At 42.8% G+C, this 17920-nt stretch overlaps 1 protein-coding gene across 12 annotated transcripts in view; it reads right to left on the bottom strand.

Moving 5' to 3' along the window:
• The window catches only part of ASCC1 (activating signal cointegrator 1 complex subunit 1), a 94317-nt gene that overhangs the window by 18701 nt on the left and 57696 nt on the right, over positions 1-17920 (bottom strand). For 11 of the 12 annotated variants that reach the window (XM_075934994.1, XM_075934993.1, XM_075934992.1 and 8 more), the window contains 3 exons: positions 17015-17134; positions 11711-11835; positions 9151-9230 (listed from right to left, as the gene is read on the bottom strand). In XM_075934994.1, the coding sequence (XP_075791109.1) occupies positions 9151-9230; positions 11711-11835; positions 17015-17134 (325 nt within the window). Of the gene's footprint in view, positions 1-8909; positions 9059-9150; positions 9231-11710; positions 11836-17014; positions 17135-17920 lie in introns of all 12 variants that reach the window. The other variant, XR_012905606.1, reaches the window with a different exon arrangement.

Here is a 17920-nt window from a genome sequence, read left to right on the forward strand (position 1 = left end):
AGCTTTCTATTTTCACATTCAAAATAGGTTTTCTGAAGCATTTCAGTGCCAAAAATGATTTTACTCTGGTTATTATTCACTCCGGGCTCTGCTACCCCAATGATTATCTGACAGAGGTTTAATGATGTTTGGAAGCTTTCCAGCAATAATATAAGAGGACTGCAGAAAGAGCAAGCAGACAGGTGCTGATCCAGAGAGGCAGCTCCTTATATTGCACACCACCTTCTGTCAAAACTAGAAATCTGCTTCCTTTTAATGGCTTTTAAGGCATGCTAGCCAGATGATGAACAAAACGTTTAATTATTGCACAGGTGTTCTATGATTAAGATGTGCTCCAGAGGAGTTCTACAGCAAATACAGAAAAAAAACTGCTGGGAGCAGAAGAGAGGGAAGACATTCTGCTTTCACAAGCACATACCTCGCACCAGGATTTCAAAAATCAGCAAGACAAAGAACAAACATGTCAGATGAATATATCTGGATCACTTGTTTTGTTCTGCAAGCACACATCTGGCTCTCATCCAAACCCACTTCCTCACCAACATGCAGTGTAATCCTTGTACTCTTGATAAGGTAATGAACAATCCTTAAATGTTATTTCCTGCATCCTCCTAGATTTCTGAAGGGGATACAGAAGATATGCAGGTACATATTTTTATTCACAGGTGCAATGAAGCAGTATGGACTTCAGTCTAGTAGACTGTCAAAATTCAAAGGGTCCATTTATCATTTTCTCAATTTATATACAATGCAAAATGCAAATATCATAATTTACCACAAATACATAATTTTGGTCTCAATTCTATTAACTGGTTTCACAACAAAACAAATGAACATGAAATTATTACAATTGAGCTTTTTAAAAGCCTGTACACCACAGCTCAGAACAAAACTATTTATATATGATCTTAAATAAAAAGGAAAAATTAAAATCAACCTCACATGAAATCAGCTATGCTTTAGCTTTTAAAGCAAAAAAACAAAACAAAAAACAAAACAAAAAACCCACATGTAATTAGTTCTTCCTGGAAAGTTATTACTTATTAAGAATGGGGAGTTACAATTTGTGGGCTGCATATGTTGTTCTCTAAATTTTCTGTTACTGAATCTAAGTAAAGTACATACAAAAACAAAGAAACATTTGCTATAAAAATAAGAAAGCAATATAACAAATAGAGTGTTCTGCACAAATTTTATGCAACAATCCTAAAATACATAAACATACTGTAGATATAGATAATATAATAGCCAACATTTTAAATACAGGCACCAAGTCAACATTTCATTAACAGCACCCAGTGAAATTTATCGGAGCTGCAGCATGTTCTACACTTTTGAAAATTTAAGCCATTTAATTAAAGTGCCTAAATACAGATTTAGGACTGAGAGGTTTTAAAGCTATGCAAGGAATCTAGCACACCGTTTACATTTAAATTAATGCCACTTCCCTTCCTGCCCCAGCTTGAGGAGGATGTGGTTATAGCTCGGGATGTTAAAAATCGTGTAATAGGGTAATCAGAACTGCTGAAAATCTCAGCAGTAACATGGTTATTCAAACTGCAAGCTCTGCAATATAAAGCTTAGCTTTATACTGCAGTCTGCAGCAAAGCCTCCCCGGGAGAAGGGCCACCAACCTCTGCCCGCCCAACTCCCTGGGAGGTGGCTTCGCTGAGTGTAACCATCAACTGATAAGCATCCGCTTATTGGTTAAACAGTCATTTATACTCAAACATGGCTAGCACTCTAGGACTTCAGCCATCCCCAGCTTGCATACAGGGGATTTATGCCTTTTACAGGAGCTGATATAGCTTAAAGCAGTCATCCTAAAACCATCTCCAGAACTGGGGGCCTGCAAACAGTTCTTTTGCTGCTTCCCTGACAGCAAAGGTTCCAGAACAGCTGAGGTTCGAGTCTGGTTCACAGAGAGGCCAAAGATTACTGACAGCAATTTAGGACCTTCTTGCTGATTTCTGAAGTCCCGGTGAGAGGTATGTGCTTGTGAAAGCAGAATGCCTTCCCTCTCTTCCGCTCCCAGCAGGTTTTTTCTGTACTTGCTGTAGAACTCCTTTGGAGCACATCTTAATCATAGAACACCTGTGTAATAATTAAATGTAGCCCTGATATAAATGGATGCAGACTTCTTTTGGATGAATCACCTCCTTTCCCTAATCAACTTGTTACCTCTCATGTACTTAAACACTGTATCTTTATATCTATTAAAGAACCATTGTAATTCAACTCTTGACAGTTACTGATGAAAATCATCCCTTGAAGACCGAAGAGGTGAAATTGGTGATTGCTGTCTACCGCTGAACAGTGATTTCAGGGAAACCAAGAGATGGGATGTCCACTAGGGTAACAAGAAGATGGGCAAGAAAAGGATGAAATGGAAAGGAGAACTACTGAATTCCTAGAGCTTGATTTTCAGACACACTTAACTCTCTCAACTTCAACAAAAGTCAACAGAAGTCAGGTATCTGGTCTATTTTCATGTAGTATCAAATCATATAGTGAAGCTAAAAAGACCACTCAGGCACAGGGGGCAACTTGTTTGGGTCCGAGTATGGACTTGTCTCTTCCCAGCTCTGCATACCTCTACACAACTTCCCCCACACAACTTCCTTGGGCATCCCTGCCAGCTGCCTGACCTGAGTGGCTTGTGCCCTGCTTTGCCTGCAGCAAGCAGCTCTTCTTGGAGTGTTCCCCCTTGTTAACTGCTGCAGCCTGGCTGGGACGAGGCACATGGCATTCCCCCGCAACTTCAGGCAACTCCGAATGGAGTCCTTTCTGCCTGGGGCTTGAGTGAGTGTGGTGCTGGGGTGGGAGAAGGAGATATAGGGATAGGGGCCCTAGACCCAGCCCCTCCCACAGCTCAAACCCCTTGTCCTCAGCCTCATCCCCAGAGTCCTCACACCCCTCACAATCTTACACATCAGTTGGGAAGGGTGGGACTTGGACTGGGCTCCACCAAAAATTATACAAACCTGCTGCCTCTTCACTCTGGCTAGCCAATACAACTTTCATATATTATATTTCCCCCCCATCACATGACCTGTCTCAGCTTTTTCTGAATACTTCCAGTGATTTCCTCTTCTGTCTACTTCAATGATTGAGCACTCTAACAAATGACTTCCCCTCCCCAAAACCTACCTTGTATGAGTTCTCATTTTCCACCTCATATCAGTGCTCCTTGTTTTGCCATACTCAGATGTATATAAACCTTTCTTCACAGATGTTATTTCAATGCAAGAAGCATTTGTGAAGTGACCTCCATTTAATCTACTCTTTTTCTAGATAGTACAAAAGTGGATTTTCAGTTTCATATTCAAAACTGTCCTCCAATCATAGTGTCATTCCAATTACATATTTAAAATCTAGTTTAGTGTTTCAGTATCCTTTAAGTAATGCAAGGTTCAGAACTGAATGTAATGTTCTGAACTTTGCAAAATGGCATTACCACCTTTGAAATTTTGCTTTTGAAATAGTTCTCTCTCATTTTATACTAGTTACCATTTCTCCCCAAATGCACTACTTTGGATTTATTTATAGCTCACCTTACTGACTAATGAAAAATCTCTAATTTTTTCTGATTGTCTTACAGTTATGATCACTCCTTATGTAGATTTCCTAACCTTTTGATTTTGTATTATCTGTAAATTTAACTTAAGCAGACCATTAATAAAAAAGCTAAACAAAATAGGTTCGAATTAGGAATGTAAATTAGGTCCGAATTAGGGATGTAAATGGTTAACTCATTAGCCTTACCCTTAAGAGGTGAGGCTTACCGGTTAGTTAACCAGCGGGAGCTGGAGCAGACCCCCACCTGCCATAAGCAGGGGGCTACTCCAGCCCCGCAGGCCCTACCACAGGCAGAGGGCATTCCAGTCCCCTGCCTTCCTCCATTTAGTTGGTTAACCAGTTAAAGTTTAACTGGTTAACAAATTAAATCGGATTTTACATCCCTAATCCAAATATTGATTGCTGTGGAACACCATGAAAAATATTTCCTATCTGGAGGTGGTAACATTAATGCTTATTCTACTGATAGTCAGGCAGTTGTTATTTTTATTTAGGCAGTGATTTTCCCTCTATTATAATAAGACTTTTTAATGTAGCACTATATTCAATGACTTAATGAAATCCAAATACTGCATATTATGCCACTGTGCTATTCTTGGCCACCAACATAAAAGTCTAGCAGAGAATACTTATATTAAATTGGCAAGATCTGTTTTTCATTAGTCCTTATCTCTCAATAAACATCTTTTTTCCTTAAGTGTAAGAAGATGCAGTCCCTTAACATATTATTTAATCATCTGCATTACAGCAGAACCTACAGGCCCTATCTGAGATTAGGGCCTCACCACCCTTAGCACTGCACGCAGAGTAAAAGAAAATCCTTGCCCAGAAGACCTTACAATCTATGACTAGGACTATTGGCACTAGAGTAATATAAAAATTAAACAGAAAAGACAATCAGCATGAGAAAAGAGAGGATTATTACACCCTTTACAAATACTAAATCTCTCATATCCTGACTTGCATAACAGCACATAGGAAGTCTGTGGCAGAAACTGAAACTATTTCTGTTGAATCCCAGTTGGTGCTTCAATCACAAGGCTAGCCTTCTCTATCATAACTTCAAATATGTTGCTCATGACAGAGATTAATCAAATTGGTCTTTATTTTCTTTAACCTTTTTTATAGATGAATTTTTTTACTGTGATTTAGTTGATTTTTTACAGATACATCACTCCAAATGTCTTTTTGATTTTTTTGCCTATGTACCTATAAATAGGCAACAGAAATATAATTTATACTTCAAGATTAATCTTTACTTACCCAAAGCTAGTTTCAGTCTAAAGCTACCTACAATTACTCTTATTACCACTACCTCAACCAACAAAACAAAAAGCTATTTAAGTTTTCATCCAACAAGAATCCAGATGTTTTTTCCATTCTATTTTAGACCTTATTTGTTTACATGTGCTAGCAAATTATAGTCTATATTTGCATGTGTGATCTTCTTAAACTACCCCATGGTCTACTTTTCTGACCAGATTTAAGCCCAAGATCACCATGACTATGAACAATTTCAGCTCGCTAGTGCTTAGACCTTCTGTGTGTTGCTTGCTGAACATGGCTAGCCAGAAATTCCATTTTATTTAGAACTTAGTTCAGCATCATTCTCCCAAACAAAAAGAGCTCAATTTAATTCTTTCCAGAGCTGTCAACCATAAACAGCTTCTGATAGTTCTCTGTATGAAGTAATGCAAGATATTTCTTATGAAGCAATCAATCCATGTATGGCCAGGTGGGGAACCAGCCATTGTGGGAGACTAGCAGCTGACTTCTGCTTTTCGTCCTCCTGGACAGGAGTCCAGAGTATTCCCTCTGGGCAGGTTCCCAGCCCCAGTGCTCTGGAGCTCCAATTCGACCCCCAGTCCTAGTCCTGGAGCATTTCCAGTCTTACAGCACCAAATGGCAAAATCCCAGCACTCTGAGCAGGTGGTGCAGTCCCGGCTCCAGCACCAACTGCCCTGAATCCTGGCAGCAGGTCAGCCAGTCTAAGCTACAGAAGAGCAGGCAGAAACTACTGCAGGAAGGAGCGAGGGGCTGAATGTAGACAGGGTTATGTCAGTCTGTTTGGGGAGGTACATCCTCCCACAGCCTATATCAGTGTTTCTTAAACTTTTTAAGACCGAGGAACACCAAACAATGTTTTTTATGGGGAACACCAAGGATTTTTTGTTGAGAAGAAAAAAAAAGGTCAGGAGGGAAAAAAGCCGGCGGAAAAGTTATTGAGGAAAAAAAGGGTTGGGGGGAAGTTATTGAGCAAAAACAACAACAACAAAAAGGTGGCCTGCCCCTTTAAGGGTGGCCATTTTGAATTCTGTTATTCTCTACAGCACACCTCCGACTGCCTCGCAACACACCGGTTTGCCACAGAATACAGTTTAAGAAACACTGGCCTAGATGATCTGCTGCCCATGAAGCAATCTATGAAATACTTCCAGCATCTACTACATTTAAGAGTAAGAGAAGGAACAGGAATAAACCTGGGTATCTAGCATGTCAGTGTTGGGCATTAAACACTAGGCTGATGGGGAGACCAATGTTTTCCCATATAGGCTCTTGGCATCAATTGCCAAGGGAAGCCTTTTCCATTAAATGTTTTTCAAAATGGAAGTAACTATTTTCCAAATACTCATTCCAAGATCTATTCTCTGTTTAGGATAGGAGGATACTGATCCTGCTAATAAAAGTCTTATGTGTAACTCTCCAAAAACTGGTAGGAAAACAATGTTTTAAATCATTAATATTGTGCCATGCCCAGTGTACAATCCAGACTGACAAAAAGCCTCATCTCAACCTTTTACAATCAAGATTGGGGAGTATGGAAAAGAGAACATTTTTATAGCACATTGCACTTGAACAATACAATATCCCTGGAATATCAGCATGAGTAGAAGTAATATGTTAAGTAGCACCGTCATTTAGATCCTATTTCATAAGTTAATGAAGCCACTTTGCAAAAAGGCAATCTCCTAAGCGGAAGAGTGTAAATAATGTATACAAAATGGGGAAAGTGAGGATGTGGGAAGAGAATCAGCACATCCATACTGGAATACATCACTAGATCGATGGCTTGCTTTGGCAGAGCTCTACTGTTGAGAAGCCTGCAGCCCACTTTGAGTCAGATAATTAATGAAAGTCAATAGATGTTGCTATGAGCACATGTATGACACAAGGGAAATATCAAGTGACCAGGTTCAGGAATGTATAGAGGTCAAGGAGAATGACAACATTTCTTACACCAAACTGTCTTTCCACACTCCAAACAGGCAGGAACTCTTTTGGCTAAAACAGTATAGCTAAGACCTATCTGGTCCGGTAATATCCATAGCCCACAGACCAGAGAGGGAGCAAGAGCTGACTGGGAGTCCAGTGGCAGGGGCTGGGGAATGCAGTCAGAGCTGGAGAGCACTGCCAGCAACTGGGGTGGGGGCTGGAGCTGGAAGGGGAGCCCACCAGCCAGGAGGATCAGGGCCTCCCGGACAGCCTGGAGGACAGCAGCAGGGGGCCAGGCCAGACCTCCGCTGGTCCAACAAACTCCCTCATTCGGGACTGGTCAGGTCCTGAGAGTGCCAGACCAGGGAAGTCCAATCTGTACAAACAATTGAGAGTTTCAAAAAGATACTGTCTTATATTTCAGAGCACAGGAGAAAGAAAAATAGACATTTGTGGTAGATTGGGTGTGTTTCTCTGCTTTTACATACGATACATCACTGAGGAAAAACTTAAAAAACAACAAATAGTCTGGTAGCACTTTAAAGACTAACAAAACATGAAGATGGTATCATGAGCTTTCCTGGGCACAGCCCACTTCTTCAGATGAGGTGCCCACAAAAACTCATGATACCATCTACCTGTTTTGTTAGTCTTTGAAGTGCTACCAACTATTTGTTGTTTTTTAAATTTATTCTGTACAGAATAACTCGGCTACCCCTCTAAATCACTGAAGATGACAGTGGTGCAGAAATCTATAAATTGTGGGGCTAGCAGGAGGAGCATCTTTTATTCCTTAAAAAGCACTGACATTTGTGGATAAAGTATAAATAAAAAAAAAAGAGAGTTTGATTCTCTCTCTCATTAAAATCTGAAGACAGATTTAATATTTATTTAATATAGGACTAAGAATATTGGTTTGAGCTAGGCATACTGTTACCTTTGAAGTTTCCCCTAGGACATGCCAGTACACCTCACTTCAGACATGCAGTAGTCTCTGTTTTTAGACCCAGCTTTAGGATTTTGGGAGCCCACCACAATTTTATATCATTGTGCAATGGTCATGTCCTTTATGCCTGAATGTATGATTACATGAAAAATATGCCACTTCAGTTTATGGCAATGCCGAGTCATGATGCAATATTCACAGTAACATGTTGTGATGGATGGTAGCTTTACTTAATTTACTGTCTCTTTGTCCTCAGCCATCTGGGATATAGGTACATGACTGGGCAACCACCCTTCCAGTCCTTAAGCCACACTCAGTAAACCACCAATTTAATACCAACAAATACTAAATTATACATTGATCCTGCAAAACAAAAATCACTGATTTCCCAGTATCTCTTGCCCTTCACATGCCCGCAAGTACTTTGATGTGTCTTGATTCCTACCCTAAAACCTAAGGCCACAATATCCTCCCTTTACTGCAATTTTAATTGGCTAAAACCTGCAAAAAAATCCAATCTTGAATTTTTTTAAAGCAAAAATTCATGATCATGATAAAAACATATGATGTGGTTTAATTCATGGTAGTATTAACTAGTGTTTACAATAAGAGCAAAGTATTTTTTTATTCTGACCTATGGAAAAATACAGGCACAAGTTAAACATTGTTACAATAAACATACATGCCTATTAACTATCTTTTCCACAAGCATCCTTATTTGATCTAAAATCTAATTAGCTTTAAGAATGTATGTATAAATTAGTGATATAAAATATAACCATTTCAACGGCTAACCAGTAAGTCTGCTTATCTGTTATTGTCATCAGTTATACACAGGCTCCCACCCCACTGCTTTAGGAAGCCAGCTGCCACCCCACACTACAGGTCTGTGTAACCATATAACTGGTGAGATTTTCAGCAGTTACACAATTACCCACTTTTTAACATCTGTAGGACAAATACTGTGGTACTTCCAATTATTTGTTATCTAGATTTATTTTTAAAATAAATTTTTCTCTGGTGATCAAGTACACAACAAATTTTTAAGTGACATTTCACCCTATTTTGGATGTACGGAAATACAACCCAGCTAAGGCCAAATCTATACTAGGGGATAAGTTCAAATTACACAACCACAGCTACCTTAATTGCATAACTAGAATCGACATACCTTGATTCAAACTTTAGTGTCGTCTCCACAGCAGGTGGTCAATGGGAGAAATGCTCCCATCAACTTCCCTTATTCCTCATGAAGAGTAGAAGTACTGGCACCAAAGGGGGTGCCCTCAGCATTCAATTTAGTGGTCCTTATTAGACATGCTAAATCAAACGCCAAAAGATTGACTTCCAGATCATCAATCCACCTATAAATATAGACGTGGCATAAGACACAATAAGCATTTAACACCGACCTTCAGTATATTTCGTCCATCAAATGTCTCCCGTTCCTTGAAAGGTGATTTGCCTGTAACGGCATTATTTTGCTCTTCAACTACAAAAAAGTCACAAGAAAGAACTTCAGATGGGATACTTCACATTGTCTTTTCTCCCCTAAAATCTATGCATCCAGTTAATAAACATTGATCCCAGCTGATCCCAGGCTCCATGTGATGCTGACGCCAGGCTCCCTGCAGCATTTAAAACAGCAGTTCCACACGGAGCAGCTGACCCCCAGCTCCATGAGATGCTGTTGCTTTGATGTACCCCTCCCCCCAGTTCTCCTCCCCCTGCTGCTTCTATCTGACAGAGGCAGTGAGGGAGAGGGAGTGACTACTCGACTAATCCTTCACATCCCTAATTTTTTATGTGACCAAAATCTGCAATTTGAAAAAGCAAACATCCCATATCACAAATATCGTTGGGAGGATTTTATATGGCTGACAGCACAATGTAATACAATAAGCAAGGGAAAGCAGATTCCAAGTTCCCTGGCCTGTCAGAAATTCAGCAATGACAAACTCATGCATCTCTTGAGATGCTGCAAAGTACCTTATTGAGTATATGATTGCAATGCAAAGCACATTCTTGACAGCATCTAGAAAAACCTGGATTGGTCTCTGAGAAATGTTCTTGCACCTTTTAAATACATACATATATAATACACTTGCACACGCATGCACATTATATAAGAATTTATTATGTATAAAAACAAACAGAATGAATACATTGAATGAATATTAAGATTGCAGTCATGTCCAGAAAAATTAGGAACTGCAATCTTAATTCATCTCCTTTGTGTGTATACACAATAATAAAGTCTTTAAGTAGGGATGTGAATGACTAGTTGACTAGTCGCTTAGTGGAGGGGAGAGGAGGGAGAGGAAAGGCTGGTTTAAAACAGCAGCACCGTGTGGAGCCTGGGGCCAGACTGTGGGCTCCACGCGTAGCTGCCGCTTTGAAATGCTACGTGCATCCCAGGGCCAGATGGGAGTCCCCAGCTGGCCCAGACTGCATGCGGCGCTGCCACGTTGAAATGCCCCTGTCACACGTCAAAGGCGGAAGCACCCTTATCAACTAATTGAATAGTCAATGTAGATTGCATCGGATAGGAATAATCCCTATCTTTAAGCTATTTTTTCCATAAGATCTTTCTGCATCATTTAGTGAATGAGTATTCAGTATTTCTTTTTCTCCTCAACAATCAATGTATGGTCTGAGGCCTCACTTAACTTAGACCAGTGGTCCCCAACCTTTCGAGGTTGTCGGGCGCCAGGGGGCGTGGCCGTTCGCCCGCCGGGCGCCAGGGGGCGGGGACACTTGCGCCCCGGGGGTGGCCCCCCCCATAGCTGCATGCCCGGGGCCGGCGCTCCCCCGCCCAGCGCCGCGCGCCCGGCGCTCCCCCCGCCCAGCGCCGCGCGCCCGGGGCCGGCGCTCCCCCCGCCATGCGCCCGGTGCCAGGCCAGCCCCGAGCACCTGGCGGGTGCATGGAAATGCCCCCGCGGGCACCATGGCGCCCGCGGGCACCGTGTTGGGGACCACGGACTTAGACCATCCAAACCCTGCTGCACTGAATACAAAGTTATTCATTTGCTCACAGGCATTTTTATGGTGCTTCTACCACATTATCTGAGTGCTTCACAAACATTAACGAATTTACCATCAAAGCACCTGCCTAAGAACAGGCAGTATTCCTATCTTCATTTTACAGCTAAAGAACTCAGGCACTGAAAGATTAAAGCCAAAACTGTCAAAATTCCACTGAGTTTCAGTACCTAACTTCAGAGCCTTATGGTCTTATCTTCCATATGCAAGCCATATTAGAGAGCTTTATAAAGTAATGAATTAGGTAAGAAGTAAGTTAAAGCCTGTCAGCATAGACACTGTTTTGGTAGAAATAGCAGACATTAGGCACTTAGCAATACCTCATACTCAGTTTTGGACAGGAGAACCTCATTTAACAAGAAAGGACAAGAATGGAACTATTTTCAAATATCATATTGGAATCTTTAACTTCTCCCAATAGATGATTATATAGGGCCATAGTTTAACATCTCATGGAAGGTCTACGCCTCTAATAATGCAGCACACCTGGTATTTCTGCACTTGAATGCAACCACAAAGTATATGAGCCCAAGTTCTAATGTAGTACTTGAACAAATTATCTTTTGGCCCAGAGCCACAGAATGCTATGAAGTGTATCAATACAGGTAGGACCTCCCTGGTCCAGCACTCACAGGATCTGAGTGGTCCCGAACCACAGAGTTTGCCAGACTAGGGAAGGTCAAGGCTTGCCCCCATCAGTCCTTCTCCCCCACTGACACCAACCCTGGCCGGGGATGCACTCCCCCGCCGCTAGGACTGGGATCCTGACTGCCAGCCCAGCCCCAGAACCTGGATAGCCATGGCTCTCTGATTCAGACCAGTCTCCCAGATTTTAGAGATTTAAACACACAATACCAGGGAACACAACACTTCCTGTTCAGTGGTATTGCTGTAATTCAGGCTCTCCAGAACGGTTCTAAAGAGACTCACCATTTGGGTCTTTCCTGAAGCGAGTGTTCATGATGGTAGCATGGAGTTTCACCCTATCCCACTCCTTTATCATTAGCCCAGAAGATACAAACTGCTCCATCAGCCTATCAGCTATTATCTGTAATCTAGGAAGGTTGAGGGGGAAAAAAAGAAACAGGTATTAAAAAGACAGAAGAAAAATATTTGTTTTGCCCACTTTTGCTCTCCTGTCCAGAAGAGGGTAGTATATGTATATGTGATGGGACACCCCCGCCCCGCACTGAAGCCCCTGGTGAGCAAGCCCTGTTTGTGGCCCCAGGCGCAGGGCACTGGTGGTGTGCCGGGTGCTCCTGCGCAGCTGGTGAGCCACAGCGCGGCTGGAGCGGAGGAGGCGGGCCTTCCCCTCCCCCGTCACGTCGGCACGGCCTGGGCCCACCTCCAGGGAGCGCCAGAAGCGGCGGGATGTTTAAAAACGCTGCCGCCAGGACAGCAAAGGGGGGTGGTGGTGGAGAGCCGAAACTGACGTGGATCGGAGGAACCAGAGCTCCTGATCGGTACCCCGCTCCAGAGGCATCCTGTTTTCCTGGGGGGAGGTGAGCCTCAAGAACCCGGACCCGGGGGGATGGAGGGGGAGGGGGAGCGACGACGACGAGGGTTCCCGAATTCTTGGCCCCGTAAGGCAGACTTGCAAGGGCAGAAGGGGGAGAGGAAGCAGCCCAGGGCGCAACCAGGAAGGGTTGGTGGGCTGCCACGTTTCGGCTGTACATCCTGTCAGCTGGACCGGATCGCAGCAGATCCGTGTCCTTAGGGCGCTGGGCTGGGGTCCATGAGTGAGGGCAGACCCGGGCCCCCCCTCCCTCTCCAACCCGGGGAGCATAGGACGCTTGCTGTCTGTGCGTAGAATGCGCCCATCGTAGTGTACCGAACACGACGCACTGGAGTGAGATGTGGGAACTGCTAGTGTCAGAAGAAGGACCGTCTTAAGGGAAGAGGGGTGGCCCCCCCCAGCCCTGGACCCCGTCACAGTATAAAATGAAGTTTCAATATGTGAAGAGGAAAAAATGAATTAAACTCTGCTGGAAAGACAACAGAATAATCAAAATCCTGCCAGGAAAGACTATTTCCTTGTTTGTGTGTTTACTCAGTTAATTTTGTATTTAGAGAAAGGATAGTTTGTTGTTTCTTTTTGGGTATTGTCTGAAGGGATGGGAACAGGGAGAGCTCATGCAAATAAGGAAACAAATAAAAAAGTACTGGCTGTTTGCAAATTTTCCTAGATGATAACTTGTTACAAATATTTCATTTAAAAAAGAACATTAAAATAGGACTTTGACTCAATTAACATGATAGGTAAATTGAAACTTGAAGGATGTATTTTTCTAAATATCTGCAAATTTTTCATACTGTTTTTCCGTCACAACTCAAGTAATGCCTCACCATATTACAGTCAATGAGCATTCAATACAACCCAAGATTTCTATCCATTAAAACAAGAGATAAGCATACTAAATGAAACAAATTTCTTATAGACTGATCACCATCTATGTCCATGAATACTGTTTACTTGATAGTTTCCCATTTTTTCACTAGATGACAAAACACTCAATTTCAATCAGGAAGACTGACAGACAGCAGTACTAGGATGAAGTCCAAATATCACTTGTTAAGCCCTCTGCAGTTACTATACTGCCTACTTACTGGCTTTGTGCTGCCTTCTATAGGCTTCCACTCATCGTGTGAATTTCAACACACACAAACTGATTGTCATGGTTTATTATCATTACTTTCTTGCTTTACATCAGTGATTTTTAAAATTAGCAATGAAAAAGATTAAGTGAATATTATTATAGATACTAAAACAAATTAATAGAGAAGAACTCAAGTAAAAATGGCACTTTATTGTGTTCTAAAACTAATCAAGGAAATATAACAAATTAGAATGAATTGGAATGGGAATTTTAATCATGTGGAAAGTATCAGAGCACGATTTCTCTCTCATGCTGAGCCAGTATATATGGTTATACAAGTTAAGATGGGCCCGGCCAGGCTGGAGCACATACACCCACCCTATTACTCCCATCCGTCCGGAGCTGTTCCAGCCCGGCCAGGCCACCGGTTAATTGCTGATAATTCAAGCTTCCTATATTTTCTCTTCCCAGTGCCATGCTGCACATTAGGGCAGCCTTATGGAAATGGAGAGTTAAAGCCATTTGTCCCCCTATTCCTCACATGAATTCCTGTTTCCCATGCTTGTGAATCTCCCATCCCTTTTCAACAGGGCTCTAAGGGAAAGGACGGTGCAACAATGCCCTTTTCAAAAATAAGGGAAAGGCTGTCCCCAACATTACCTTACCTGCCATTACACCAAGTGTTTTTTGCACATCCCATCAGACAGGTTAGATGTTTCTACTAGATATGAATGGTTAACCGGTAGCATCACTCTTATCAGGTGATGCTTACCGGTTATGGTTAATCAGCAGTTATGGTTATGCCAAACAGCCTGCTGTACTGCAGGTGGAGGGCTGCTCCCAGCCCGTTTAAGCAGTTTCTTGGTTTAGTTAACAGGATTTTATATCCCTAGTTTCTACTAATGTGATCAGCAAATGATGCCTACAAAAATTCTAAAATTCAAACTGACACTGTTCAGATTCAGCATTTAACACTTATAAGTACATACATTGCTAGGAGATAATTTTCAGGTTGCCCATTGGCTGTGTTCCCTACAAGATTTTCCATCCATGAGCAGAATGAGTTTTGTCTTGTGCACCCACACTGACATCATGTGTGCTTATTCGGATGTGCGCCACTGTGGCACCCACCAGTTACTAACACAAATTTAAATTGTTATACAAGAAAAAATACTAAACCAAGGGATAATTAACAAGGTGCATGACCCTGCGGTACAGGAATCAGGGCAGGGGGTGGGAGGTAAGGGAGGGGCTCAGGCCAGGGGATGCAGGATTCAGGGGAAGGAGGAGCTCAAGATGGAGGGCTGAGGGGTTGGGGAGGTGGCAGCTCCTCACTGCGGTGAGGCTGGAGTTGGGCTGCCCTTTTCTCTGGTGGCTCCTTGAAGGGCGTGGGCCCAGGACTGGAATGCTCAGCTTCCAGGAAACTGCTTGCTGGGGAGGAAAGTGGAGCTGAGTGCTGCCCAATCCCAGACAGCCGGCAGCTATTTATGGGTGGAAGGGCTGGGGCTGGACTGCCCGGCTCCCTCAAAGCATGAGTGAGGGGGGAGCTGGAGCTGTGCTGCCCAGTGCTCCCAGTCAGCTGACCAGCAGCTTCTAAGGTAAGGGGGGAAGGGCTGCTGGCTGGCAGCTGCCCACTTGGTCAGTGCTGCCACTGCCACCTGCTGCCTCCGGCTCCGGCCAAGGCCACCCAAGCAGCTGCCCCCGGCCACAGAGCTCCAGCAGTGGCTGAGGCTGCCCAAGCAGCCGCCCCCAGCCACACAGCCCCACCAGCTGGGCACGGCATCCTGCCCACCATAGCTGGAACCAGAGCAAACAGGGACAGGACAGCCTGGCCGTTCTCACGCGACCCTGCCACATCACCACTGCCACCACTCACCTTCCAGTCCAGCAGTAAAGTGTGTGGTAGTGACTGCTGCTGTGAGGCTCTGCAGGAGAGGTGTGTGGGCCTAAAATTTATTGTGCACAGGCACACAGCTTAGAGGGAACCCTGCCCACGGGCCCAGAAAAAGTCAGTCTGGATCTAGTCACACATAGCATGTTTTCTTCACAAGCATAAGAACTGAATATTTAAATTTTGCCATGTGTGCAGATCAATACATTTATTTGGGACCTGTATGAAGGCTGAGAGCTAGGTATCTGAGGTCTTGCACACTGCCCCCCCATAAGCATAATTCCTACCATGCTTATCATAGTTTCTCTTAACCCAGGAGTGGGCAATAATTTTTGATCGGAGGCCACTTCAGAAATTTTTGAAATGGCCCCAGGCTGCCCATAAGGGGCGGGGCCAAGACACTTCCATGCTTCCCCACCCATAGACCCTGAGAGGTCTGGGGGTAGGGGAGCACTCAAAGTCTTTGCCCCACTCTTCGAGTGAACCGTCAGCTGTCCTATTCCATCCCTTTTTCTGTATTTTAATACTAATGCCAGAAATGCAAGGCCTGCAGGATCTAACTTATCCTGCATTAGTTGGCTTGAGCAGTAATGTAGTGTGATAATTTAGGATTAAATTACTTTCTGGAAAATTAAGCATTCTTAATATCTTTTTAGAAATTATGAAAGACCCTATGGAGAATTCTTCAGTTGGGTCAGTACACAGATGGGTTTGTGACTCCATGCCTTGGGAGGATCTAAATAGGCCCCCAAACTGCAAAACCCAGCTAACCGATATCTTGGATTAAGGAAACAGGAGAAAACAGATTTCCTGGTACCTAACCACAAGGCTTCCGCTTTTTCTATGTCTGGGAACGAGTCCAAGGGGCCATCAAGTGATTTTATTCATGAATATTTAAAAGATTTCCCGATATCATCATCCAATCATGTAGGTGTACTCATAAAATCTCAGAGTGTAGAAGTCTGTTTTTGGTTAATTTGGAGGCTGGGTATTATGATGTTAAAAGAGGGATAAAAGCTACGGAATAAGGAAGCTCGGGGCTAGAGCACAAGCCCTATCTTCCTCCTCCTCAAGTATTTCTTCCTTTCATTTAAACTCTTTGCTTCACTTTATTTATTCTGTCTAAGTCTTTGCTTCTAAGTTTTCCATATTCTACCATGCACCAGAGTCCCACAAGCAGAAGAAGGCTGGTCCTTCCACACCCGGTCTTCTGGGACAAGTGGATATGAGTATGCTATAAGATTAGGTAATTGTATCTGTATATTTAGATAAGCACAAATTATATAACCAGATTTTTGTTAATGTTGCCTTCAGAGGTGATTCAGTCAATCTGCAAATTGATACTGTATGCTTTGTTCTGTTAGCCATCATAATAGCTGCCATAATAAAACTTGTTTTAATTTGGTACTCTTCTCTTTGTGAGTGTGGCTGCTGTTGTGGACCCCCAGATCCACCTTCAGAAACAGAACTCCATAGTTCTCAACTTATGTAACCTGGGGTATGGAGGACAAACCTAGAACCTTCTAATCAGATTGGTGAGTCTTACCCACATAAATTCCATTATACTTCTCTCCAGGGCTACAGCTTTAACTCCACTGGGCTAGAAAGTAGCACCAACCTCACCTTCTGGATTGCTAGTGTGACGCTCTCCAGCACTCCCCATCAGCTCAAAGGGCTTTCATTACATTATTTCTACCTCCTCAGGTACTGTCTGCATGCCCCAGTGAAATGAAAGCGGGAACTCACTTGTCTGATCCATCCTTCATGTGAACATTTGCATAAAGAACATCAATCATGGCAGGGTCATCATTCATGTATTCTATTCCTGCCACCTCCACTGTCAGGGGTTTGCCTCCAACAGTTTTACTAAAAAACAAAAAATTCCAAAATATTAAATAAACCTATCCATTTTGAATACAAAAGTAGGTAAATACATATTTTACTGTTTTAAGTTGCATTTATCCTCATTCGTGTATACTAGTTGCTCCCACTGCTACTACAGAAGTCAAGTGGCAACTCTTGTAAAAGTGCTAGCCAGAGTCAAAACACTAATACAATTACAAGTCAAATCAGTAAGACAGTTTCCCTAATTGTTATGCTAACGGAGAGGAACGCAAAAGTTCCAAGAACATTACATCCAACTTCCATCCCAGAACTTAGACCCTGGCTACTCATCAGCACTAGGTTTCGCAGCTATATCAGAATGACAGGCCTCTGACTTTGCAGGCCTCACACATGAACTTCCTCTCTCATGACAACAATAATTAAGCATGGCTCAGGAGCCAAGCACTCGCTTCCAGGACAGAAAGTCATGGACTAAAGCTCCAATTAGGTCTTGGATTTATATTTCATTGTATTTGGTCCAGTAATAAAAAGGTAGGTGCTTTGATATTCAACCTTCTGTCATTTCAAGGGTCCTTAAACTATGGTCTCTTCTGCATATAACTTGAAGTATTTTGGGGAGAGTAGGAACTAACAGAGTTCTGACCAACATTTGCTCTTCTAATAAGTCAGGTTCTAGTGTCCCAGGCTATACGTAGATTATTGCTAAGTGCAGAATGGTGGCTCTCTCTGCTTGAATGCCAATAGGCATATACTCAGAGGAAAAGTTTATAAAATATTAAGACTCCTCAGACTATATGAAAATGCCAC

Source organism: Pelodiscus sinensis, chromosome 8 (genome assembly GCF_049634645.1).
Source record: "Pelodiscus sinensis isolate JC-2024 chromosome 8, ASM4963464v1, whole genome shotgun sequence".
In the NCBI taxonomy this organism is placed as follows: Eukaryota; Metazoa; Chordata; order Testudines; family Trionychidae; genus Pelodiscus; species Pelodiscus sinensis.